Below are 21,968 nucleotides of genomic sequence, written 5' to 3' on the forward strand. Positions count from 1 at the left end.
GCGCCAGGCTGGTGCGGGGCAGGGCTAAGAGGACTGCGGGGCTGCACGTAGGGACTGAGGGGCAGCCAGAGCGGTTCCTCTTTAAAACCCACAGAGGCGCCCTCCCTGCCCTCTTCCATTGGGCAGGGCACCCTCCCCCTGCTGCCCCTCCCCCATCACCCCCGATTTCAGCCCCCAGCCTGGAGCTGCAGAGCTCTCCCCACCTGAGTCCGGAGCAGGCGCAGACGCTGGCCCTGGAGCCTGGAACCCCCCGGACGTAGCCACGGTAGCAGCAGGTTCCCTGCAGCAGAGAGAAGCCGAGTTTAGCTACAGCTCCGAGCACGGGGGGCCCAGCAGAGCTCTCAGGGGACCCTGCTGGGACCTCTCTCCCTGCAGAGCAGCCCTGGCCAGCAACAATGGGAGGGGACATGGGTCCAAGTAATGGACCAGTACAAATACAACAGCGCCAATGACAGGGCACCCCCCTGGGGAAGCTCACAGCACCCCCCCACCTCCTGAGTCCTGCCTGGCACGGCCAGGGCATTGCAGTCAGTCACCTGCTGGGGGGCAGGAATCTTCTGTAGTATTTTTATGACCCTCACCCATGTGTGCCTCAGTTTCCCCTGTATTTTGCATGGCTGGGGGTGGCCTTTGCTCCCAGGGCAGCTGGAGACTGGGTGTCCCTGCCAGCACTGGGCAAGGGGCACCCGTCTGAAGCCTCTGCCAGGCGCCTGACACTGGTGCACCTGCTGCGGGAAGCAGGAGGGCTGGTGCCCCAGCGGCTCGGCCGAAGGAGGCGGTAAAGCTGCATGGCCTGCGCTGGGGGAGGAGTGGGACCCTGGGGGTCTGCCATGCTGCAGGGGTCTCCCAGAGCCTGATCCTGTGGATCCGGGATACCTGCGTGGCCAGGTTTCTGCCCCTGCTGCTCCAGCCACAAACCTACCTGCGAGCCAGCAGCCTGCGTCACCCGCGTGCCGTTGGGCAGGTAATAGAGCAGTGCCCGAGCACCTGGAGCCACCTCCCTGCCGGAGACAGACAGACAGTGAGAGCGAGCTCCACGGCCGGAGGGGCTTCCCCCCGCCCTGGGCTGCGAACCCCTCTGGGACGCCGGGGGCTGCACCGGGCACTGGGAGCACGGCCCCTGGAGCTACAACACGCCCCAGGGGGTGCAGCACCCCCGACAGGCCAGAGGGACACTGCCACGCTCCCCAGTAACACAGACCGGGGTGTTCCCCCCGCCACGGGGCTGGGTGGAGCCCATCTGCTGCCAGGCCACTGCCCCTGCACAGCCCCCCCAGAGCAACACAGAGGCGCCCCAGCCACCCTGCAGCCCCCCAGCTCCTGCCCCCCAGGGTCCGCCCCAGAACAACACCCGGGCACCCCAGCCACCCCCAGCAGCCCCCCAGCTCCTGCCCCCCAGCCACCCCCAGCAGCCCCCCAGCTCCTGCCCCCCCAAGAACAACATGTGTGTGCTCCGGCAATCCCCTGCAGCCCCCCAGCTCCCTGGGCCTCCCAGCCTCCCCGCCGGGCAGCCCCCCAGCTCCCTCCCCCCCAGGGCCCAGCAGAGCAGGCCCTGTGCAGCTCAGACGCTGCCCCACCTGGCGTGGGCACAGCCGGCTGGCAGGGAGGGGAGGAAGAGGGGTACAGGGAACACGCCCAACCCCCAACTCACCGGTTTTGCTCTAACTCCAGCACAAGCCGTGCCCCTTCCAGGTCCAGGGCAACCTGCAGCCGGGCTGGAAAGCCCTCCTGGGGGAGACCAGGGAGGGGGTTACAGGCCCAGCCCCCACGGCGCCAGGGACAGCAGCCAGCGGCCCCCAGCCTGGGAGTTGCCCCCAACACCCACCCAGGATGGAACATGGGGCCAGTCCCCACCAGGGGGCGCCAGCCCTAATCCGCCCCCAGGGCCGGGGGGGGGTTCCCTGCCCCACCCCCTTACAGGTCCTCTGAGGGGGTGGGAGGGAGTCTCCAGGACCGCGGCAGGGGTGAAGCCAGCCCCTCTGCCCCTGCCCCATGGCTGAGCCCCCCATGCAGGAGGCTGGGCAGAGGAATCCTGCCAGGAAATGACCCCATGGAGGGTGTTTGGGAGGAGAAAGCGTAGGGGGGCACCCGCCCATGCCCCCGAGCAGACCATGCCCCGACTCACCCCGCCTGGCATCGCAGCTCAGCCCAGCCGGGGCCGAGTTTGTGCTTTGGCCAGGGCTCAGTTCCCCCGAGGGGGCCCGAGCTGTGCCGGGGGGCGATGGGGGGCCGGAGGCAGCGGTGCTCGGGGGCAGCCTGGTCTGGGTTAGGCCCCGGCGTGCCGGGGGTCAGGCAGAGGTCAGGATGGGGGTCCCCTCCCAGAGCGCAGCAGGAAGCGCCCCTCCCACATTAGCTCATTGTCCTGGGGGTGGGGTGTCGCAGGAGGTGTCCCGCCCCCCCACACACACACCCTGCGCTTCCTGCCCAGCAGGGAGCAAAGAGGAAATGCCACAGAGGATCCCTGGCTGTGCCGGGCCAGGCCCTTCCGGCGCGGGGGGGGGGGGGGGGCAGGAATGAGCTCACACAGCCGGCCTGGCTGGGGGGGGGGACGGGGGGGATTCCACGGGACAGAGTCTCCTTCCCTGCCCCTCCCTCAGTGCGGGTCTGAGGGGACCTTCTCCAGGCACCCCCAAGTCCCCGTGTCGGGAGCCCCCAGATGCCCCTGAGGAAGCCCCTCATGGCAGTGAGGCTTGCTGGGGCCAGGGCCTCCCACATGGGGATGGAGGGAGCTGCGGGGGGGGGGGCAGCAGGTCCCTTCTCCCCCATCCTTGGGGGGGGCTGAGGGTCTCCCCATGCCCCCATCCCCCCAGAGGCTGCAGGTGTTTGCTCCCTGCCAGGACCCCGGAGGCCAGAGCTGGGACAGGAGCTGGGTTTCCTGTGCCTGGGAAGGGAGCAGGGGAAACCAGGGGGGTGCGGAGCGATGTGAGAGTAGCACCCATGGGGCTGGGAGGGGAGCACTAGGGCTCCCCGTGTGCCCCCCCCAAAGCGGGGGGGGGGGGGTCGCACCGAATCCAGTGTGGGGGCCAGGCTGTGTGGGCACTGCCCCCTCCCTGCCAGCTAGACTGGGTCCCGCCCGGCCCAGGGAGAGGCCCCCACTGTGGGACGAGCCGGGGGGGGTTCAGTTGGGGGGAGCAGGGGTGCCAGGGAATGCAGCCATTGGCTGCTGTGGGGGAAGGGCAGAGTCCTTACCAGGCCCGTCTCTGCCATGCTGAGCATCCGGTTGCCCTGCAGGATCCAGGGCGTCACGTGCCAATAATGTCCCAGGTCCTCACGCTGCCGCCTGCTGCTGCCGCCTGCATGGGGCCGAGAACAAAGCCATCACCCCGGGTGCCCCTCTGGTCCCCCAGCCCTCGTCCTGCCCCCCTTCCCCGGATCCTGGAGGCCCCTCCCCACCGCCCTGGGCTTCACCCCCAGACTGGCGCATGGGGCCCCAGATCCCCCCAGGGCTCCAGGCCGGGCAGGTGCACAGAGCGTGCCCTGGGATCCAGACCCCTGCGCTATTCCACATCTGACTTGGTGCCCTGGGAAGAATCGGGGGCAGGCTGGGAGCCAGGACTCCTGGGTCCCATTCCCAGCTCTGAGCCTGGCTCCCTGTGGGCCTGGTGAGCGTCTCTGGCTCTCCACCCCCCACACCATAGGTTTTACTAACTTTAATATTGTTCAAAATTCACAAAGAAAGAAAATGATTCTGAAAGTTGCGGGTGGAAAAAACAGCCCTTTTTCCCCCTTTTCTGCCTTTGGAGGTTCTGTTCCTCAAATATTTGCACAGCATATTTTGAAAGTCAATTGAAAAACAATGAACTCGTATCAACTAAGCCACCAAGTAGTTCGGGTTTCAGAGGATGGGGGAGAGAGAAATACGTTTTTTTATCAAAGAGATAAAGAGCCTAACTTTTCATGAAAGTTACTGAAAGTTAGATGAGCAATGAACTGAGTGGGATTTGTCAACTGCAAAGTTGAGTCTCGGTAGGCTATGCCAAGTGACTTTATTTATTAATTTGGATTTCATTCTAAAAGAAACATTTCCACGGCCATACGCACTATGACAACCTGCCCTGTTGTTTATCCATGCACCTGTTGTATCCTGTCCTTAGACTGTAATCACCTGGGACGATCATTTACTACGTATCAATTTAGTTCCTAGCACAATGGGGCCCCAACTTGGTTGACGCCTCTGGCACTATAAATCTTTAATATTAATATTTTTAAAACACCACACCCTGGGAACTGTACTCCATAACTCCATCCAGAGCAGGAGCATTTCTCCAGCCCCCATGCGACAGGCACTGAAGCATGTGAGTACCTTTAAACAGAGCAGGACGGCTCACGTGGCTGAAGTTATGCCAGTGCTTCGGTGCTGTATTGTCTAATCATCAGTTCGTAGATGCAATGGCATTTGACGTGCTCTTCAACCATAAACTGACAGATTCGGGTTGTCCTGCACCCTAGGACCCACAGGACATGGTTGCAAGTCGTCCTGCTTCAGGGACTCACTATGGGGACCCTGGGTGCACAAATTCCCTTGAAAGGTGCTGGGCTGCAGACGTGGTCATGTTCCCCTTACACCTTTCTCCACAGTGGTTGCAGATATGGTAGCCTGTCCTCTCGGGATGGTGAGCCCTGCAGACGCCCTATCCCTGCTTGCTGGAGTTCTTGGGGGGCAATGTGCCTAGTCCATTGAAAATGAGGCATAGGGGTGTCATGTTGGCCCAAGGATTGTCTCTGTAAGAGCTAGCTCTTCTAGATGTTCCTCTGAGGTGCCTTGCAAGGGAGGAGAATTTGTGTGTTGCAGGAATTTTGAGGAAAAGCTGGGAATCGAACATGGATCTGCTCACTCCCAGGCATGTGACTCACACACAAGACCTTCCTTCTTCGCAGCATGTGTGATTTATATTATAAGAGAAAAAGATTTATAACCCAAGAATAAAATATCCCCTCTGCCCTTGTATTGTATTCGTTCCTGATCATTAAGAAATATCTTTTTAATAATCAAGAGGTAACAGGTGCAGTTAGAGCTATAAAGGCTCATTGGGATTTGCCCCTCAATGAACCGATGTGCAGGAGTGGGGCCGGGGCCCGCAAGGTGGAAGTTTCACCCAGGTGCAAAATATCCTTGTGCAAGTTTCTATAAACTTGTTTTAAGATGTGCTGGTCCAAGTAGAAACAAACTCACTTTGGATAAACGCATGAAAATACTTTATATTTACTCCTCAACCATGTAATTGGTCTTTATTTATCTGAAATCTGAAGAATATTCGCATCTTGCAGGATAAACTGTAATCTAGGCAGGGCTTCTTCTGAATTCTGTGCCATTGTTCTGGAAGGTAACCAAGATTTTCAATGGTGGACACAGAATCTGCTTTTCAAACACAAAAGGCCAAAAATGCAATGCGATGGGATATCAAGTTATTGAAGAACCCTAAATATGCATTTATGCACCGGCCCCCGTGCACCCCGCAGCTAACCTCGCCACGCTCGGGCTCTGCAGCTCCTGGGCATGTGAGCCGGAGGGGCAGCGGCGGCTCATGCTCCTGGGAGCTGCAGAGCCCAAGCGTGGTGAGGGGGGCGCCGGGGGGGTGCATGGGGGCAGCCGCCCACGTGCATCTGGTGCAGCCTGCAGGAGCCCCCTGGGGGGGGCACCGAGCCGCAGCCTGGGCGGGGGGCGCGGCTGCTCCCTGCTAGCAGTGTCACCGCCTTTGCAGGGCTGCTCCCCCCTGCGCCACGCTGGCTCCTCCATGGCTGGGTTTCTTTCCCCCCAAGCCGATGCTCTGGCTCTCCGGGGCCTCGGGAAGGTGGCTTCTCCCTGCCGAGCCAGGGCACCGCTTTTTGCCCCACCCGCCAACCACTTGGCGCCCTAGGCAACCGCCTAGTTCACCTAATGGTTGCACCAGCCCTGCCTGCATCCTGTGCCTGCCGTTCGCCAGCACACGGCCCTGCCCCACGGAGGGACAGCAGCACGTTCGGGATACGTAGGCCACCTCTACACTACGGCACAGCTCCTTGCCAGGGGAGAGCTCTCCCACGGCGTAATCAAACCACCCCTAACGAGCGGCGGTAGCGGTGTCCGCAGGAGCGTGTCTGTCGGGCCGACTTCGGGCTAACACACAGGCGTGTCTGTCGGGCGGGGGGGGGGGGGGTGCTGGTTTAGACAAAGCCTGGGGAACTGAGGGCGTAAGTGGGAGGAATCAGGGTGACTTGGGTGGCTCCCAGCACGGGGCTGTGTGTGCAGGACGTACCCTGAGCAGGCGGCGCTGATGAGAGACCTGCGTGTGCATCGGGGAAGAACCGCCAGGGGTCCCGATCCGAGATGGCCTGGCCAAGGCATGGCAGGCCAGGGCAGCCCCTGGCATCAGGGCTTGCAAGTTCGCACCCCAGGGCTCTCTCCTCGATTGATTCCATCCCAGGCTGGTGGGAAGGTCAACCTAGCTGGGCCAATTCCAGCTGGCACCTCAGCAAAGCCGCCCATGCTAGCCCCCAGCCCCATGGGGCTCCAGCTGCTGGGGCCACACAGAGAAGCCCTTCACGAGTGTCCCTGCATCTATGGCGGGGGCAGGGCCCATCCCTCCAAAGCTGCACCTGAAGCCAGACGACCCGGCGGGGTTAGGGTGGGGCAATCAGCCGCCCCCGTCCTTCCTCTCAGCCCCTGGCCACATGCCAAGCCCCTGGCACAGCAAGAGCAGGACCCTGGGGGCAGCCAGCGCTGGGTGGAGCTGGAGGAGCCAGTCGGGCCAGGATGCCAGCACAGACCTTCCCGCCCTGCTAGGAGACCACCCCCCCATCACTGTGATGCCAGATCTCCCAGAGCGGGGCTAGGTAACCCCAGCTCCCGCCATGCGCCCCCCCCCCCGACAGGTGTTCAGGCTCCATGGTCCATTCAGCCCTGCTGAGATGCCAGCCAGGGGGCCGGGCAGCAGATAGCACCGGGGAGGGGGAGGGGATGTTGGATGGACATTCATCCCCTGGGCCCCAGAGCCAGCCTAGACTCCAGCCCCCAGGCATGGCCAAGGATTGGGGTGGATGTCAGGGGAGAGCTCAACCCGCCCCATACCGATCCCCTCCCCAGCCACTCCATCCGCTCCCACCCCCAGGCCTGTGATGGCAAAGCTTACCCTGGGGAGGGGGCTCAGCCCACCCTGGGGAGGGGGCTCAGCCCACCGTCCCCAGAGGCCTGGTACGGTTACAGCTAAGTGACGCCTGAGGCAAGTCAGCTTGACCTCCTCCTCCCCCACTGGTGCAGGGACACCATGGGCCTGCCTTCCCAGCCCCCTGGCAGCCTCCATGACCTGCAGCCCCCTGGCTCCATACAGCTCTCCTTAGGGCTCGTAGATGCAGCCCGCCCCCCCCCCAGCGATGCCAGGCCCTGTGCCAACGCAGCCTGCCCCCAACCAATTGTCGCAGGCTCTCTGCAAACACAGGCAGAGTCAGGTGCTTGATGGGGGGGGGAGCGGGGAAGCTGCTTTGAGTACTGCTGCTGCAGCGAAACCTGCCTGAGTCTGCAGACAGCCTGGGCCAATTGCCCCAGAAGGGAGCTGCTCTCTGCCTCTCACTAGGGCATTAGCTCCAAGCCCCACTGCTCTGGGGCCCCCATCAACCTAACCCAGAGGGGTGCTCTGGTCACGGCAGGCAAGGAAAAGCATCCTGGGCCCAGCTCCCCCAAGCAGAGCCATCCTAGCTGCTGGGGCGAGTACAGGGGCCCCGCTGGGTGTGGGGTGCCAAGGCACAATGCACCCAGGGCCACCCTTGTCAGACAGGAACACGCAGCCTCCCACGTCGCCCCGATGGCAGCTCGCCCCGCGGCGCAGCCAGCCCCGACAGGCACCGGCGCAGCCAGGGGGCCCTGGGCAGGAGTCCCAAGGGCAGCCCCGGCTCGCTCACCTGTCGCGGCCTCTCCCTGCAGCGTCCCCAGGTGCTTGGAGAGGCAGCGCGGGGCTGGTGACTCAGCCCAAGTCCCGGCCGCAGACAGGGAGTCGAACCCAGAAGTGCCTCCTCCCGCCCCCGCAACCCACCAGACCCCCCCCCCCAACCCACCAGACCCCACTCCTACCCAGCGCCGGGGAGAGAACCCAGGAGTCCTGGCTCCCCGCCCCCCGCTCTAAGCCACCAGCCCCCAGGGACTGGCGCGCTGGCTCCGGAGGCTCCGCGCTCCCCACCCCCGGCCCCGGCCGGTCTCCCCAGCTCACCTGCGCGCCGGGCGCCCCAGCCGGCTCCGGGGTCCCGCGGCTCGGGGCCGGACTCGCGGCGGTGCCCGGGGAGCCCCGAGCCGCTGCCGCCCAGGGCCCAGAGCAGCCCGAGGAGCAGCCGCAGCCCCATGGCTCGGCTCAGCCGCCGGTCCTGGCTCCTGGCGTGCGGGGCGCCGCGGCTGCGGGTTTATCCCGGTCCCGGGCCCGGACCCAGCCCCGATCCGGCCGGGCCGCCCCCGCCCTCCCGGCTCGCACGGAGCGGGGCCGGGCCTGGCAGCGCCCGCTCGGCCGGGGAGGGGAACTTCCCGGCCGGCCCTGCCAGGGCTCGGGGCTACGCCCAGCGAGCTCCGCCCCCGCCCGTCCGCCCGGCCCCCGGGGAGCTGGGCATCGTCCGCCCCCAACTGCCCTGCCCCCAACCACCCCCTGCCCCTCAACTGCCCTGCTCCCCACCCCTGCCCCCAAACACCCTCTGCCCCACTCCCCACCCCTCTGATCCCTCTGCCCTGCTCACTCCCCAGCCCCTGTGCCCCCAAATCTCCCCCTGTGTCCCCACTCTGTCCCTTCCCCCGCCCCCCCAGGAGGAAGGGGCTAACAGGAGAAGCTTTTCCTGCTGTCAAGGCTTCAGGACGACCCCGATGGGTTGGGAGCCAGGGGTCTCCAGCTTAGAGGGGTGGGGGCAGCCTTTGAATGAGGAGCTGGGTCCACACGTCCTGGAGCTGAGTCATACAAAACTCTGGCCTCAGTGGTGCTGGCTCTCAGCTGCTCTCGCTGGCTCATGGGCATTGAGGGGTGGGGCAATGGGCTGGGACACCAAAGGTGGAAGGGGAGAGTTGAGGATCAGCCCCTGCACTGCAAACACCAGCTCCCCGGGACTGCCCTGACCACAGGCTGCCAGCAGGGTTTGAACCCGGGACACTAGCACAGGCCTCCTCCCCTGGAGCTAAAGGACTAACTCCCTCAGCCGGCAGGAGTAGCAGGCTGTTATCCTGTCTGTGCACCAGCTGCTCGAGGGGGACATGAGACAGAGACGTTTTCACCAGCACAGGAGCAGCCGCCAAGGCCAAGAGCAGCGTCTGTTTAATGAGCCAGGAGCCCCGTCCTGGGGAGGAACCTCCCACTGGCCCCCCACGCCTCAGTCCGCATATGTCATCTGCTCCTCGCTGCTGCTGTCTCCAGACAGGGGCGTGTGGCCAGGGGTGCAGGCGAAGCAGATCTGCCCCATGTCCCTCCAGCAGGGCTGGCAGTACGTGGTGCCGCAGGTGGGCGTGGGGCACTGCGGGGAGGTGCGGCTCTCAGGCGAGCCGCACAGCACACAGTACCGGCGTAGACAGCGGCGCAGACGCGGGCACCAGAGGTAGAAACGCTCCAGCAGGGGTTTCTCCTGCAGAAGGGACAAGGCCAGGGGCTCTAAGTGGGGGTGGGCAGCGGGTCCTTCTCCCCAGGGACTGGGAGAGGCAGGTTCCCTGGGGCCTGGGGCTTTTGCTTGGCATCCTCCCCACAGCCCAGCCCAGGATCTTGTCCCGGCTGTGGGGTCAGAGTGGGAGCCTTGGGCCCCAGCTGCCGTGAGCAGGGGAAGCCCTGCCCTGGAATCCACGACGGCAGACAGAGTGGGGGAGAAGCATGAGTACCGTGAGCTGGGGAGGGCTGTGGGGGGCGGGGTGGCCATCCACCTGTGGCAATGGGCGTGGGACATCTCCCACAGGCAGGCGAGCGTGTGCACAGGTGTGCAGAGGGTGTGTGCAATGGCTCCCCCAAGCATGTGTGAGTATGTGCACAAGTGTGCAAAGGGGCGTGCCCATCAGGTGTGAGTGTGGCTGCTCTCTCCACAGGCGCACAGAGGGGCGTGTTGCCCTGGGCGTGCAAGGCCGTTGGTGAGCTGCCGGGGCAGGCAGAGGTGTGTGCATATGTGGGGACTGCAGGGCCATCCCTGTCCCCTGTCATCCCCGTGCCCTGCCCAGCCCGACGCCTGCACTCACGAAAGCCTGGTGCCGCCGGGCATGCCGGGCGATGCGTCTCCCCTGCAGCCGGACAAAGGCCTGGCGCTTGTGTAGCAGCTCGTTGTACAGGAAGAGAACCCGCTTCTTCTCCCGCTGGCCGGAGGGCAGAGCCTGAGGGGCAGCGGGGGCAGGGCGACAGAGCCCCCCCCCCCGCTCCACTCCCCTGGGATCTGGGGGTGACCCCGCCCCCCAGGAGTCAGGGGAGAGTGGGGTCTCAGCCCCCAGGCCAGGCAGGGGACCCTGGCTGGAACCCACCTGGGCCCGATTAAGAGAGACAGGAGGGAGGGGGGTGTGGAGGGACCAGAGGGGAGAGGGAGGAACAGGGGAAACATAGGGGGGTGTTGGGGATAGAGGGGAGGGAGGAGTCATGGGGGGGAGAGGTCAGTGGGGGGCTCTCAGGGCAGGGGGCGGGTCAGTGGGGGGGTCTCGGGGGCAGGGGAGGGGGCCGTGGGAGGCAGGGGCCTCACCTTGGGGAAATAGAAACATAGGGGGTGTTGGGGATAGAGGGGAGGGAGGAGTCATGGGGGGAGAGGTCAGTGGGAGGCTCTCGGGGCAGGGGGTGGGTCGGGGGGGGTCTCGGGGGCAGGGGAGGGGGCTGGGGGAGGCAGGGGCCTCACCTTGGGGAAATAGAAACATAGGGGGGTGTTGGGGATAGAGGGGAGGGAGGAGTCATGGGGGGAGAGGTCAGTGGGGGGCTCTCGGGGCAGGGGATGGGTCGGGGGGGTCTCGGGGGGAGGCAGGGGCCTCACCTTGGGGAAATAGAAGGCAGCAATGGTGTGACGCAGACGGTAGGCATACACCTGCCCCAGGCACAGCAGCACCAGGGCCCCCAGGGGCAGGCAGCTGGCCAGGTAGTCGCTCTGTGTCATGGCCTGGGGCTGCGGAAGGCAGGCTGCGGGGGGGGTCGGACAGACAGACAGACAGGGTGAGGCCTCGGCTCCATGTTCCCCTCGTCCCATTCCCCGCCCCCACCCCTGGAGCAGCCAGAGCTCTGAGAAGGGGAGGGGGCGCTGCCCTGGGGTCTCACTCGGGAGGCCCCCAGTGAATTTCCTGAGGGGAGGGGGAGCAGGGCACAGATGCCCAAGGCCGTGGACAGCAGCTGGGCTTGGCCTGGGCAGCAGCCCCGCAGCTGGGCAGAGATGGGCCAGGCCGCGGGAGCCTGCACCCGCAGGATCCCCATGTCTGGGGGAGGGCACCCTCCATGTGGGGGAGGGGTGTCCATCTCCCGCCCTCACCCAGGTTAGTCGACTCCAGTGCCATCTCGGAGGACGTGTTCAAGGCACCAATGGTGCTTCGGAGAAGCCGGGCCAGCAGGGAGTGGCCCCCGACCCGCACCTCCAGGTGGTGGCTGCCTGCAGCAGGTGGAGAGATGGGGTCATGAAGAGAGGGACGCTGGGGGACACACGCAGGTGGGGGTCTGTAGGGGCCTAGAGAAGGCAGGGAGGGGAGTTGACGAGCCCTGCCTGTGGGGCTGGAGTGCAGGTGCCCCCTGTGATGAAATGGGACTCTTCTTAATGTTTTCTCCAAATACTGTGTGAGTGCCTCAGTTTCCCCTATGCAGTTCTTAAGTCTCTAGGTGGTGGGATCAGGGGGTGTGACTGTTGCAGAGCCCTAGAGGGCCAGTGTGATGGTGTCTGCACAGAGAATGGCCGACACCCTGTCTCCTGGCTACTGAGATCAGGTGGCCTCCTTCCCCGGGAGAGAGACAAAGGCCAGAAGAGGGGCTGGAGGGACTTTCAGTTTAGAGCCAGCTGGGGAAATGGAGGGAGGCCCAGAACCGGGGCCTGGGCTCCCTACCCCCAAAGATGGACCTGACTGAGGGGTCCTGGTCTCTACACCTACAAGCTCTGTGTTAGACCATGTTCCTGTCGTCTAATAAACCTTCTGTTTTACTGGCTGGCTGAAAGTCACGTCTGACTGCGGAGTTGGGGGGCAGGACCCTCTGGCTTCCCCACCTGAGCGGACTCGCTGTGGGAAGTGCACGGAGGGGCAGGGGATGCTGAATGCTCCGAGGTCAGACCCAGGAAGGTGGAAGCCGGGTGAGCTGTGTGTCCTGCAGACAGGCTGCTCCCAGAGAGGAGACTTCCCCAGAGTCCTGCCTGGCTTCATGGGGAGCAGCTCCAGAGCATCACCCGGGGACTCCGTGACACCCCCTGCCAGATGTTGTGAAAGGCACTTGCCGCTGCTGAAGGGAGGCCACCATCCAGAGATGGCACCATGGGTCTGGGGGCACTGCCCCCTCTGGGGACGGTGCCCTGGGGCTGGGGTGCCGGGGGCGGGCAGCTGCCTGGGCAGGCACTCACTGCGGAAGGAGTACTGCACGAAGGAATGGTGCCGGATAACGCTGAGCATGGTGTAGAGCACGTGGTCCAGGCCCCAGGCCAGCAGCAGGAAGAGCAGTGGGGGGATGCACTCCATCAGCTCCAGCATCTAGGGGGGAGGGGTGCGTTACAGCCTCCCCCCGGCCCACCAAACGTCCCGCAACCCCAGCCCCGTGCCCCCCAAAGCACGCCGCGCGATGCTCGGTCAGCGCCAGTCCCACGGGAGTGATGCTGCCGGGCAGCCAGGAACACCCTGTGCCAGCGTGGGCCCCCGGCCCCCACTCACCAGGCTCTTCAGCTCGGGCGGCTGCACGGCCGGCCTGCACGGGAAGATCACACCGGAGACCTCGGCCCGGCGCAGGGGCAGCAACGTGCGCTTCTTCTGGAGAGACAAAGCGGGGCTGGCACCCAGCGCCCTCACCCCGCCCCTCCTGGGGGCATCCAGGGCCTGCCCCGCCCAGGGGCCCTCACCCCGCCCCTCCTGGGGGCATCCAGGGCCTGCCCCGCCCAGGGGCCCTCACCCCACCCCTCCTGGGGGCACCCAGGGCCTGCCCCTCCCAGGGGCCCTCACCCCACCCCTCCTGGGGGCACCCAGGGCCTGCCCCTCCCGGGGGCCCTCACCCCGCCCCTCCTGGGGGCCCTCACCCCACCCCTCCTGGGGGCACCCAGGGCCCGCCCCTCCTGAGGGCCCTCACTCCATCTCCTGGCCAGGGGCATTCACCGGAACAGCCACAGAGTGCAGGACAATTGGTGGACTCTCTGCCTGGGACCCTATCCCCGAGCCCACCGATCCCCGCCCACGGCTCCCCGTGCCCCCCCCAAGCCGGCCAGGTGCCTCACCTGCTTCCAGCGCCGGGCGTCGAGCTGGCGGAAGTAGGCGGTGACGTAGAGGTTGTCGAAGCGGATGTCCTGCTGGTAGTGGTTTGTGTAGGAGAAAGCGCTGGGAGACGAGTGGGGGGAGCTGAGACCTGGGGCCCCACTGAGCCCCACCCCCCATGCTGGGCACTGACAGACAGGCACATGGGGCACAAAGCCCCACCCCTTGCTGCCAGGGGAGGCCTGGTCCCAGAGTCCGCACAAGCCCCAGGGCTCACACAGCTCATCCACAGCCCGCAACGGGCTTTATAAGGACAGGATCCCAGTCTCTGTTTTACACATGGGGAAACTGAGGCACGGAGTCGGGACAGGACTTGCCCCAGGTCACCCAGTGGCCAAGGCGGGACTAGAAGCCCAGTCTCCAGAGTCCCAGGCCGCACTCTACCTGCTAGGCCAACCTGCCTCCCATAACGTCCCCCAGGGCGTGTGGGAGTGGGGGCTCGGGGCCCGCCCCATGCACCCGGGCCGGGTGGCCGAGCTCACGCGATGAAGATGAAGAGGAAGGTGCAGGAGAGCAGCAAGCGCAGCACGGAGATGGTCTGGCCCAGCCGGGCGCTCTGCTGACGCACGTGCGAGGTCACCTCCTCGGTGAGCCGCTCCCGGGACACGTTTGCGCCCACCAGTGTGTCCTGGGGCTCATGCTGGGGGGCAGAGAGCCCGTCAGTGGGGGGGTGCAGCCCTCCCCAGGGCCCCAGCAGGCGTGGGGGCTGGGCAGTTCACTTCCGGGGGCACTCTGTAAGGGGGGTGCTACGCTCCATCGGGGCCAGGCTGGGGGGCAAGGTCGGGCTCACACCCGGGAGGTGGGGAAGATGTTACGCTGCAGGGGGGGCACTCGTTCTGCCTAGAGTGGTGAGGGAGGTAGTGGGGGTCACATCTTGGGGGGAGGGGCGGGGGTCACACCCTAGGGTGGGGGAGGGGCATTCACACCTTGACGACCAGCTGGGCGCTGAAGTCCTGGCTGATGCCGACCACGGAGCTGTTCACCTTGTCGTAGGTCTGGCCGAAGTTCCCCTCCACGGGGATCTTGTCCCTGCACCACGGGTACATCACTGCGGGGGGGGGGGGGGGGTTGTGAAGTGATCTGCATGGAGTGGGGAGCGCCCCACCTGCCCCCATCCTGCCACAGTGTGACGAAGCAGGACTGTTCTTAATGTTCCCTCTGAATAGTGTGGGGGTGCCTCAGTTTCCCCTAGGCAGTTCTTAAGTATCTAGGTGGTGGGGTAAGGGTGTATGATCGTTGCAGAGCCCTAGAGGGCAGGGGTGTGCAGGGGTCTGGACACAGAGAATGGCCAGAGGCATTTGGGGCTGGAGGGGGAGGCCAGCCAGCCCCAAACTGAAACCCTCTCCAGCCCCCACTCCTCTGGGCTTTGTCCCTTTCCCGGGCCAGGAGGTCACCGGATTCCTTTGTTCTCCAGCCCGTTAGCTCTCACCTCACAGGGGGGAAGGGCCCAGGCCATCAGTTGCCAGGAAACAGAGTGTCGGCCATTCCCTGTGTCCAGACCCCTGCACACACCTGCCCTCTAGGGCTCTGCAACGACATACACCCTTACCCCACCCCCTAGATACTTAAGAACTGCCTAGGGGAAACTGAGGCACCCCCACACTATTCAGAGGAAACATTAAGAACAGTCCTGCTTTGTCACACACAGCCCCACCTGTCCCTCCTACCTGGGGTGCTCAGGGCTGCTAAAGACGGTGGGGGGGCTTCCTGGCTCTTCTGGGCTCTGAGCTGGATGCTCTGCCGGGGTCTGGCAGCACCGGGGCCCTGCATGGGAGAGGGCCCCAGCATGGGGGGGGCAATGGAATGAGGGGATCTCACCCTCCCCGCCACGCCCCCTACGTCCCTGGACCTGGGCATGCAGCAGCCCTGCTCTCCCCAGCCCGGGGCTCCCAGCTCCTCCACCATGGGGTCACCCTCTGGCCCCCTCCCCTCCCCCAAAGCTGCCCCCAGCACAGGGGCTCCCTGGAGACTCACCCTGCACCACGTGGCAGAGGAACTTGAACTTCATGGGTAGGCAGAGCAGGTGGCTGATGAGGGGCACAGCGATGCTCCGCAGACAGGCCTTGTGCTTGGCATCGAACCAGGCCTGGCAGCGCCTGATGGCCTCGTCAACTACGTCTGGGGAGGGAGCAGGTCACTGGGGCGTCTCGCCACGGCCCAGCGCAGCCCCCGGCTCAGCCCCACCCAGAGAGCGGAGCCGCAGCCCTGCCTGGTGCAGCCTGGCCCTGCCTTGGCCCCCTCCCCACCACGGGCCGCCTGGCCCTGGGCCCCCCGCCCCCACGCGGCCTGGGCACACTCACATTTGCAGCGCAGTTTGGTTTTCTGCTCGTACATCTGCTGTGTGCTGGGGGCACGGCGCCCCTGTGCCCGGCGCGGGCGCCTCACGCCGTACCCCGCCTCACTGGCCACCTGCTTGTTCAGCCCTGCGAAAGCCTGCGAGATGTTCCGGGTCTCCGCATTGAGTGTCCGCCCGCCCCTCTGCTGGGGAAAAGGTGCTCATGGGGGGCGGGTCTGCAAATGGGGGGGGCGATACCCTGCCCTGGGCTGAGTGGGGGACCCCCAGGCTCCACCACCATGTGCAGCCCTTACTCCAGTGCCCATCCCCAACCGCCCAGCTCCTCTGCCCGCCCAGCTGGGCTCCCCAGTGCTCAGCACCCCCTGGCCAGGCTCCCCAGTGTCCCTGCGCCCCTCCCCCAGCCAGGCTCCCCAGTGTTTCTGTGTCCTACCTAGCCAGGCTCCCCAGTGCTCTGTGCCCTCCCCCAAGCCGGGCTCCCCAGTGTCCCTGCGCCCCTCCCCCAGCCAGGCTCCCCGGTGTCCCTGCGCCCCTCCCCCAAGCCAGGCTCCCCAGTGTCCCTGCACCCCTCCCCCAGCCAGGCTCCCCAGTGTCTCTGTGTCCTACCTAGCCAGGCTCCCCAGTGCTCCAGGCCAAACCCCCGACCCCCCCACACTCCCTCCACTGCACACACCCCCCAGCCAGGCTGCCCTGTGCCCTCCCTGACCCCAGCTCCTCATTGCCCATCCCGGCCAGGCTCCCGCCCATGCTCCCTGCTCCTCACCACCAAGTCTCGCAGCATGGCGCGCAGGGGGGCCGTGGACACCCTCCAGATCTGCCGGCTGTGGTTGATCTGCAGCTCCACGGTGCAGCCCACGGAGTGGATCACCTCGTCCAGGTTGTGCCGCATGTTGGCGATGGGGCCTGGGGATGGGCCGTGCGGCCAGGTCACAGCCTCCCCGCGCCAGGGCAAGGCCTGGGGCCAGAACCACCTGGCAGCCCCCACCCTGCACCAGAACCACCTGGCAGCCCGGGCTGAGATGGGGTGAGAACGCAACCCCCCTCACCATACCCTGAGTGAGGGCGCAGTGGGGAGTGGGGGTCACCCCCAGGTACCCAGGTGAGGGTGCAGTGGGGGGGGTGATGTTATTGACACAAACTGGGACCATATAGATCATTGTTGCAACCAAGGTCCTATAGTGGCATCAAATCTTGTATAAAGGGGGTCAAATAAGGTGTCTAAGACAAGGTAGCTAGCAAGAGATGTTAAGAGTAACAAGAAGGGTTTCTTCAGGTATGTTGGCAACAAGAAGAAAGCCAAGGAAAGTGTGGGCCCCTTACTGAATGAGGGAGGCAACCTAGTGACAGAGGATGTGGAAAAAGCTAATGTGCTCAATGCTTTTTTTGCCTCTGTCTTCACTAACAAGGTCAGCTCCCAGACTGCTGCGCTGGGCATCACATCATGGGGAGTAGATGGCCAGCCCTCTGTGGAGATAGAGGTGGTTAGGGACTATTTAGAAAAGCTGGACGTGCACAAGTCCATGGGGCCGGACGAGTTGCATCCGAGAGTGCTAAAGGAATTGGCGGCTGTGATTGCAGAGCCCTTGGCCATTATCTTTGAAAACTCATGGCGAACGGGGGAAGTCCCGGACGACTGGAAAAAGGCTAATGTAGTGCCAATCTTTAAGGAAGGGAAGAAGGAGGATCCTGGGAACTACAGGCCAGTCAGCCTCACCTCAGTCCCCGGAAAAATCATGGAGCAGGTCCTCAAGGAATCAATTCTGAAGCACTTAGACGAGAGTAAAGTGATCAGGAACAGTCAGCATGGATTCACCAAGGGAAGGTCATGCCTGACTAATCTAATCGCCTTCTATGATGAGATTACTGGTTCTGTGGATGAAGGGAAAGCAGTGGATGTATTGTTTCTTGACTTTAGCAAAGCTTTTGACACGGTCTCCCACAGTATTCTTGTCAGCAAGTTAAGGAAGTATGGGCTGGATGAATGCACCATAAGGTGGGTAGAAAGCTGGCTAGATTGTCGGGCTCAACGGGTAGTGATCAATGGCTCCATGTCTAGTTGGCAGCCGGTGTCAAGTGGAGTGCCCCAGGGGTCGGTCCTGGGGCCGGTTTTGTTCAATATCTTCATAAATGATCTGGAGGATAGTGTGGATTGCACTCTTAGCAAATTTGCGGATGATACTAAACTGGGAGGAGTGGTAGATACGCTGGAGGGGAGGGATAGGATACAGAGGGACCTAGACAAATTGGAGGATTGGGCCAAAAGAAACCTGATGAGGTTCAATAAGGATAAGTGCAGGGTCCTGCACTTAGGACGGAAGAATCCCATGCACCACTACAGACTAGGGACCGAATGGCTAGGCAGCAGTTCTGCGGAAAAGGACCTAGGGGTGACAGTGGACGAGAAGCTGGATATGAGTCAACAGTGTGCCCTTGTTGCCAAGAAGGCCAATGGCATTTTGGGATGTATAAGTAGGGGCATTGCCAGCAGATCGAGGGACGTGATCGTTCCCCTCTATTCGACATTGGTGGGGCCTCATCTGGAGTACTGTGTCCAGTTTTGGGCCCCACACTACAAGAAGGATGTGGATAAATTGGAGAGAGTCCAGCGAAGGGCAACAAAAATGATTAGGGGTCTGGAACACATGACTTCTGAGGAGAGGCTGAGGGAACTGGGATTGTTTAGTCTGCAGAAGAGAAGAATGAGGGGGGATTTGATAGCTGCTTTCAACTACCTGAGAGGTGGTTCCAAAGAGGATGGTTCTAGACTATTCTCAGTGGTAGAAGATGACAGGACAAGGAGTAATGGTCTCAAGTTGCAATGGGGGAGGTTTAGATTGGATATTAGGAAAAACTTTTTCACTAGGAGGGTGGTGAAACACTGGAATGCGTTACCTAGGGAGGTGGTAGAATCTCCTTCCTTAGAAGTTTTTAAGGTCAGGCTTGACAAAGCCCTGGCTGGGATGATTTAATTGGGGATTGGTCCTGCTTTGAGCAGGGGGTTGGACTAGATGACCTCCTGAGGTCCCTTCCAACCCTGATATTCTATGATTCTATGATTCTAAGGTCATGGTTGGCTGGTTAGGATTATGCTGTCTGGGTGCATGTATCATTTTTATATTTAAAGTTATCGGTATTGGCTCTGTACTGTCTGTAGTTCAAACTTGTGCTAGGCTTCTGGGGGACACCTGTCACGGAGTGTGGGGGAGTCCAGGCCCTGCACCCCTCTTCCTGGGATTCACCGTGACTCTCAGCCAGCCAGTCAAACAGAAGGTTTGTTGGACCACAGGAACACAGTCCAAAACAGAGCTTGTGGGTACAACCAGGACCCCTCAGTCAAGTCCTTCTGGGGGAGCAGGGAGCTTAGACCCCAGCCCTGGGGTTCCCTGCGTTCCTCCACCCAGCACCAAACTGAAACTAACCCCCCCCCCCCCCCCGCTTACCAGGCTCCCTCCTGCAGCCTCTGTCCACATTCCCCAGCAGAGGTGTCACCTCTCCCTCCCCCTCCCTGCTCGGGTTACAGGCTCTCAGGTCTTCCATTGAAACTCCTCTGCCACATTCCCAGGTCAACACTCCCCCTCCCTGCTGCGTCACACACCCCAGACAGGATGGGGTCAGCTCTGTCTGGCCTGCTGGATGGCCCATTAAGGACCATCAGCGATACAGGTGACCCACTGAGAGAAGGCAGACACGCCTGGGGACTCAGCCAGGTAGGCAGGGCCCTGCCTATGGACAGGACTCTGGGGTTTTCCAGGCCATGGGCTGGGCAACTTGTCCTTCGGACAAAGAAAGAGAAGCTGCACTGCAAGAGACTTTGAAAAGCTGCGGCAGCTCCTCCATCTGGTCTTCAATCCTGCTTCTGGCCTCTGGAGGGACTTGCCTGCAAACGGGAAGCTCTGAACCAAGGACTGAAGGACCCATCCCAGCTGGGGATGTTCTCCAGAGACTTGATTTGAACCTGCAGCTTATTCCATCCCTGCTGCAGGCCTGAACCAAGAACTCTGCCAATGCTGTGTGTCGCTGATTCCACTGAACCAGTTCTAGCTCTCATCTCCCGCTCTTTCTTTTGATGAATAACCCTAGAGATTTTAGATTGTAAAGGACTGACAACAGCGTGATTCGTGGGTAAGATCCGATTTGTATATTGACCGGGGTCTGGGGCTTGGTCCTTTGGGATCGAGGGAACCTTTTTCTTTTATTGGGGTATTGGTTTTCATAACCATCTGTCCCCATAACGAGGGGCTCTGGTGGGGAAACTGGAATGTCTGAGGGAATTTGCTTGTGTGACATGTGGTTAGCCAGTGGGGTGAGACCGAAGTCCTCTCTGTCTGGCTGGTTTGGTGTGCAAGAGACCCCAGCTTTGGGCTGTGACTGCCCTGCTCTAGGGAATTTGTCCTGAATTAATGCTCTCAGTTGTGGGGAGCAGGGGTCACACCAGGTGCCCGGTGAGGGGGTCGCTGCCCCCGCCTATCTCCAGCCTCACCCCGGCTCCTTACCATCATAGACGGCAGCCAGGACGTAGGTGAGCAGGTAGAGCCGCCCCTCCTTGCCCAGGAACTTGGGGACGACCAGGAGGCTGGCACAGCGGAAGTGCGGGGAGATGCCCCAGCCCAGGGCGCTGACACCTGCAGGGGAAGGGGGCTGAGACAGCTGGTGGCTTCTCCCCACAGCCTGCGGCCCAGCTGAGCACCGGTGAGGCCAACCCGCCCCCCACCCACAGGACACAGGTACTGCTCCCCTTCCATGGGCACCCTCCCACCAGGGGGCACCCCCTCTCCTGAGCACCCACCAACCATGGGGCACCCCCTCTCCTGGGCACCTTCCCACCATGTGGCACCGACCCCCTGGGCACCCACCTGCCAGCCCGTACATCAGCTTTATCTTGTGACCCTCGTCGATGCTCATGGGGAAGATGAGGAGCTGGGAGAGGCCTGGACAGCCAAGAAGCCGGAATGTGGGAGCTGTCCTGAGCCCCTCGGGCCCTTCCCTGCCCACACATCCCTCCCTCCAGCCCCACACACACCCCGCCCCCCAGCTGCCCATCGGGGGGGAGGGGGGAGCGCTCAGGCCGGCTGCAGGAAGGCCACAGCCTGGGCAGCACAAGGCAATGGCCCCAATTTAACAAAATGGGGTTGGAGGCTGATGTGGCTAAACTGGGGTGACCCCCACCCCAATATCCCCCCGATACCCCAGCGCCCCCAGACACCCCAACATCCCTGTTGCCACCAATGCCCTGGCATTACTGGCCCCCATCACAGGCTCCCAAGCAGCCCCCCATGTGTCCACCCCACCCGCTCACCCTCCCACCAGGGGGCACCCCCTCTCCTGAGCACCCACCAACCATGGGGCACCCCCTCTCCTGGGCACCTTCCCACCATGTGGCACCGACCCCCTGGGCACCCACCTGCCAGCCCGTACATCAGCTTTATCTTGTGACCCTCGTCGATGCTCATGGGGAAGATGAGGAGCTGGGAGAGGCCTGGACAGCCAAGAAGCCGGAATGTGGGAGCTGTCCTGAGCCCCTCGGGCCCTTCCCTGCCCACACATCCCTCCCTCCAGCCCCACACACACCCCGCCCCCCAGCTGCCCATCGGGGGGGAGGGGGGAGCGCTCAGGCCGGCTGCAGGAAGGCCACAGCCTGGGCAGCACAAGGCAATGGCCCCAATTTAACAAAATGGGGTTGGAGGCTGATGTGGCTAAACTGGGGTGACCCCCACCCCAATATCCCCCCGATACCCCAGCGCCCCCAGACACCCCAACATCCCTGTTGCCACCAATGCCCTGGCATTACTGGCCCCCATCACAGGCTCCCAAGCAGCCCCCCATGTGTCCACCCCACCCGCTCACCCCCGCAGCAGGGACCCCCGCCTGGGCACTAACACCCCCGAAGGCCTCCCCAGCCCCCCGACAGGGGCCGGCCGGGAGGGACTCACCGAGGGCCAGGAAGCCCCCGACGCCCGCACCCAGGAAGAACTTGCTGAGGCGGAACTGGTCGGGCTGGCTCCAGAGGAAGCGGGCACAGCTGGAGGGCAGCAGGCCCACGGCTCGCTTCAGGGCTGCGGGGAGAGAAGGGGTAATGCCGGGCCTCCCCAAGGCGCCACGGGGGGCGTAAGAGGGCGCTGGGCTTGAAGGGGCTGGGGCCCAGGCCAGGGTCCCCGAGGGGGGGGTCTCACTTGTATTGGGCGGTTTCTGCCGCCTCGGTCTCCCCATGCCAGCTGTGCTCTCCTCCCCTCGCTGTGGCTCCAGGACCCCCTGCGCCCGCCAGTGCCCGTCTCCCGGCGACGGGCAACAACACCTGGGCCC

At 63.5% G+C, this 21,968-nt stretch overlaps 2 protein-coding genes across 2 annotated transcripts in view; both read right to left on the reverse strand.

Annotated features, from left to right (window-relative positions):
* Positions 1-8,310, reverse strand: part of ADAM15 (ADAM metallopeptidase domain 15) — a 28,460-nt gene extending 20,150 nt beyond the window's left edge. The window contains exons 1-5 of the mRNA XM_074938994.1: positions 8,181-8,310; positions 3,190-3,293; positions 1,652-1,728; positions 923-1,001; positions 204-280 (exon numbers count right to left, since the gene is read on the reverse strand). Of these exons, the coding sequence (XP_074795095.1) occupies positions 204-280; positions 923-1,001; positions 1,652-1,728; positions 3,190-3,293; positions 8,181-8,310 (467 nt within the window). The remainder of the gene's footprint in view (positions 1-203; positions 281-922; positions 1,002-1,651; positions 1,729-3,189; positions 3,294-8,180) is intronic.
* Positions 8,311-9,312: 1,002 nt separating this feature from the next.
* DCST1 (DC-STAMP domain containing 1) lies at positions 9,313-21,875 on the reverse strand. The gene is made up of 16 exons (XM_074938995.1): positions 21,839-21,875; positions 21,599-21,721; positions 21,070-21,144; positions 20,162-20,290; positions 16,432-16,571; positions 15,676-15,853; positions 15,350-15,493; positions 14,302-14,423; positions 13,858-14,015; positions 13,339-13,438; positions 12,785-12,880; positions 12,481-12,607; positions 11,413-11,529; positions 10,927-11,069; positions 10,157-10,270; positions 9,313-9,561 (listed from the first exon to the last, which is right to left on the reverse strand). Exons 1-16 carry the CDS (start codon positions 21,873-21,875, stop codon positions 9,313-9,315), a joined length of 2,052 nt encoding a protein of 683 aa, XP_074795096.1.
* Positions 21,876-21,968: the final 93 nt, after the last annotated feature.

The sequence above is a fragment of the Natator depressus genome, chromosome 24 (genome assembly GCF_965152275.1).
Source record: "Natator depressus isolate rNatDep1 chromosome 24, rNatDep2.hap1, whole genome shotgun sequence".
In the NCBI taxonomy this organism is placed as follows: Eukaryota; Metazoa; Chordata; order Testudines; family Cheloniidae; genus Natator; species Natator depressus.

What these genes read in the sequence shown, in the direction of transcription:
- DCST1 (XM_074938995.1), bottom strand. Translation starts at nt 21,875, where the DNA reads ATGGGGAGACCGAGGCGGCAGAAACCGCCCAATACAA. An exon ending in AACCAAACTGCGCTGCAAAT is followed by an intron (nt 15,494 to 15,675) that starts GTGAGTGTGCCC and finishes CTCCCTCCCCAG; the next exon opens with ACGTAGTTGACGAGGCCATC. An exon ending in TTCCTCTTCATCTTCATCGC is followed by an intron (nt 13,439 to 13,857) that starts GTGAGCTCGGCC and finishes CTCGTCTCCCAG; the next exon opens with CGCTTTCTCCTACACAAACC.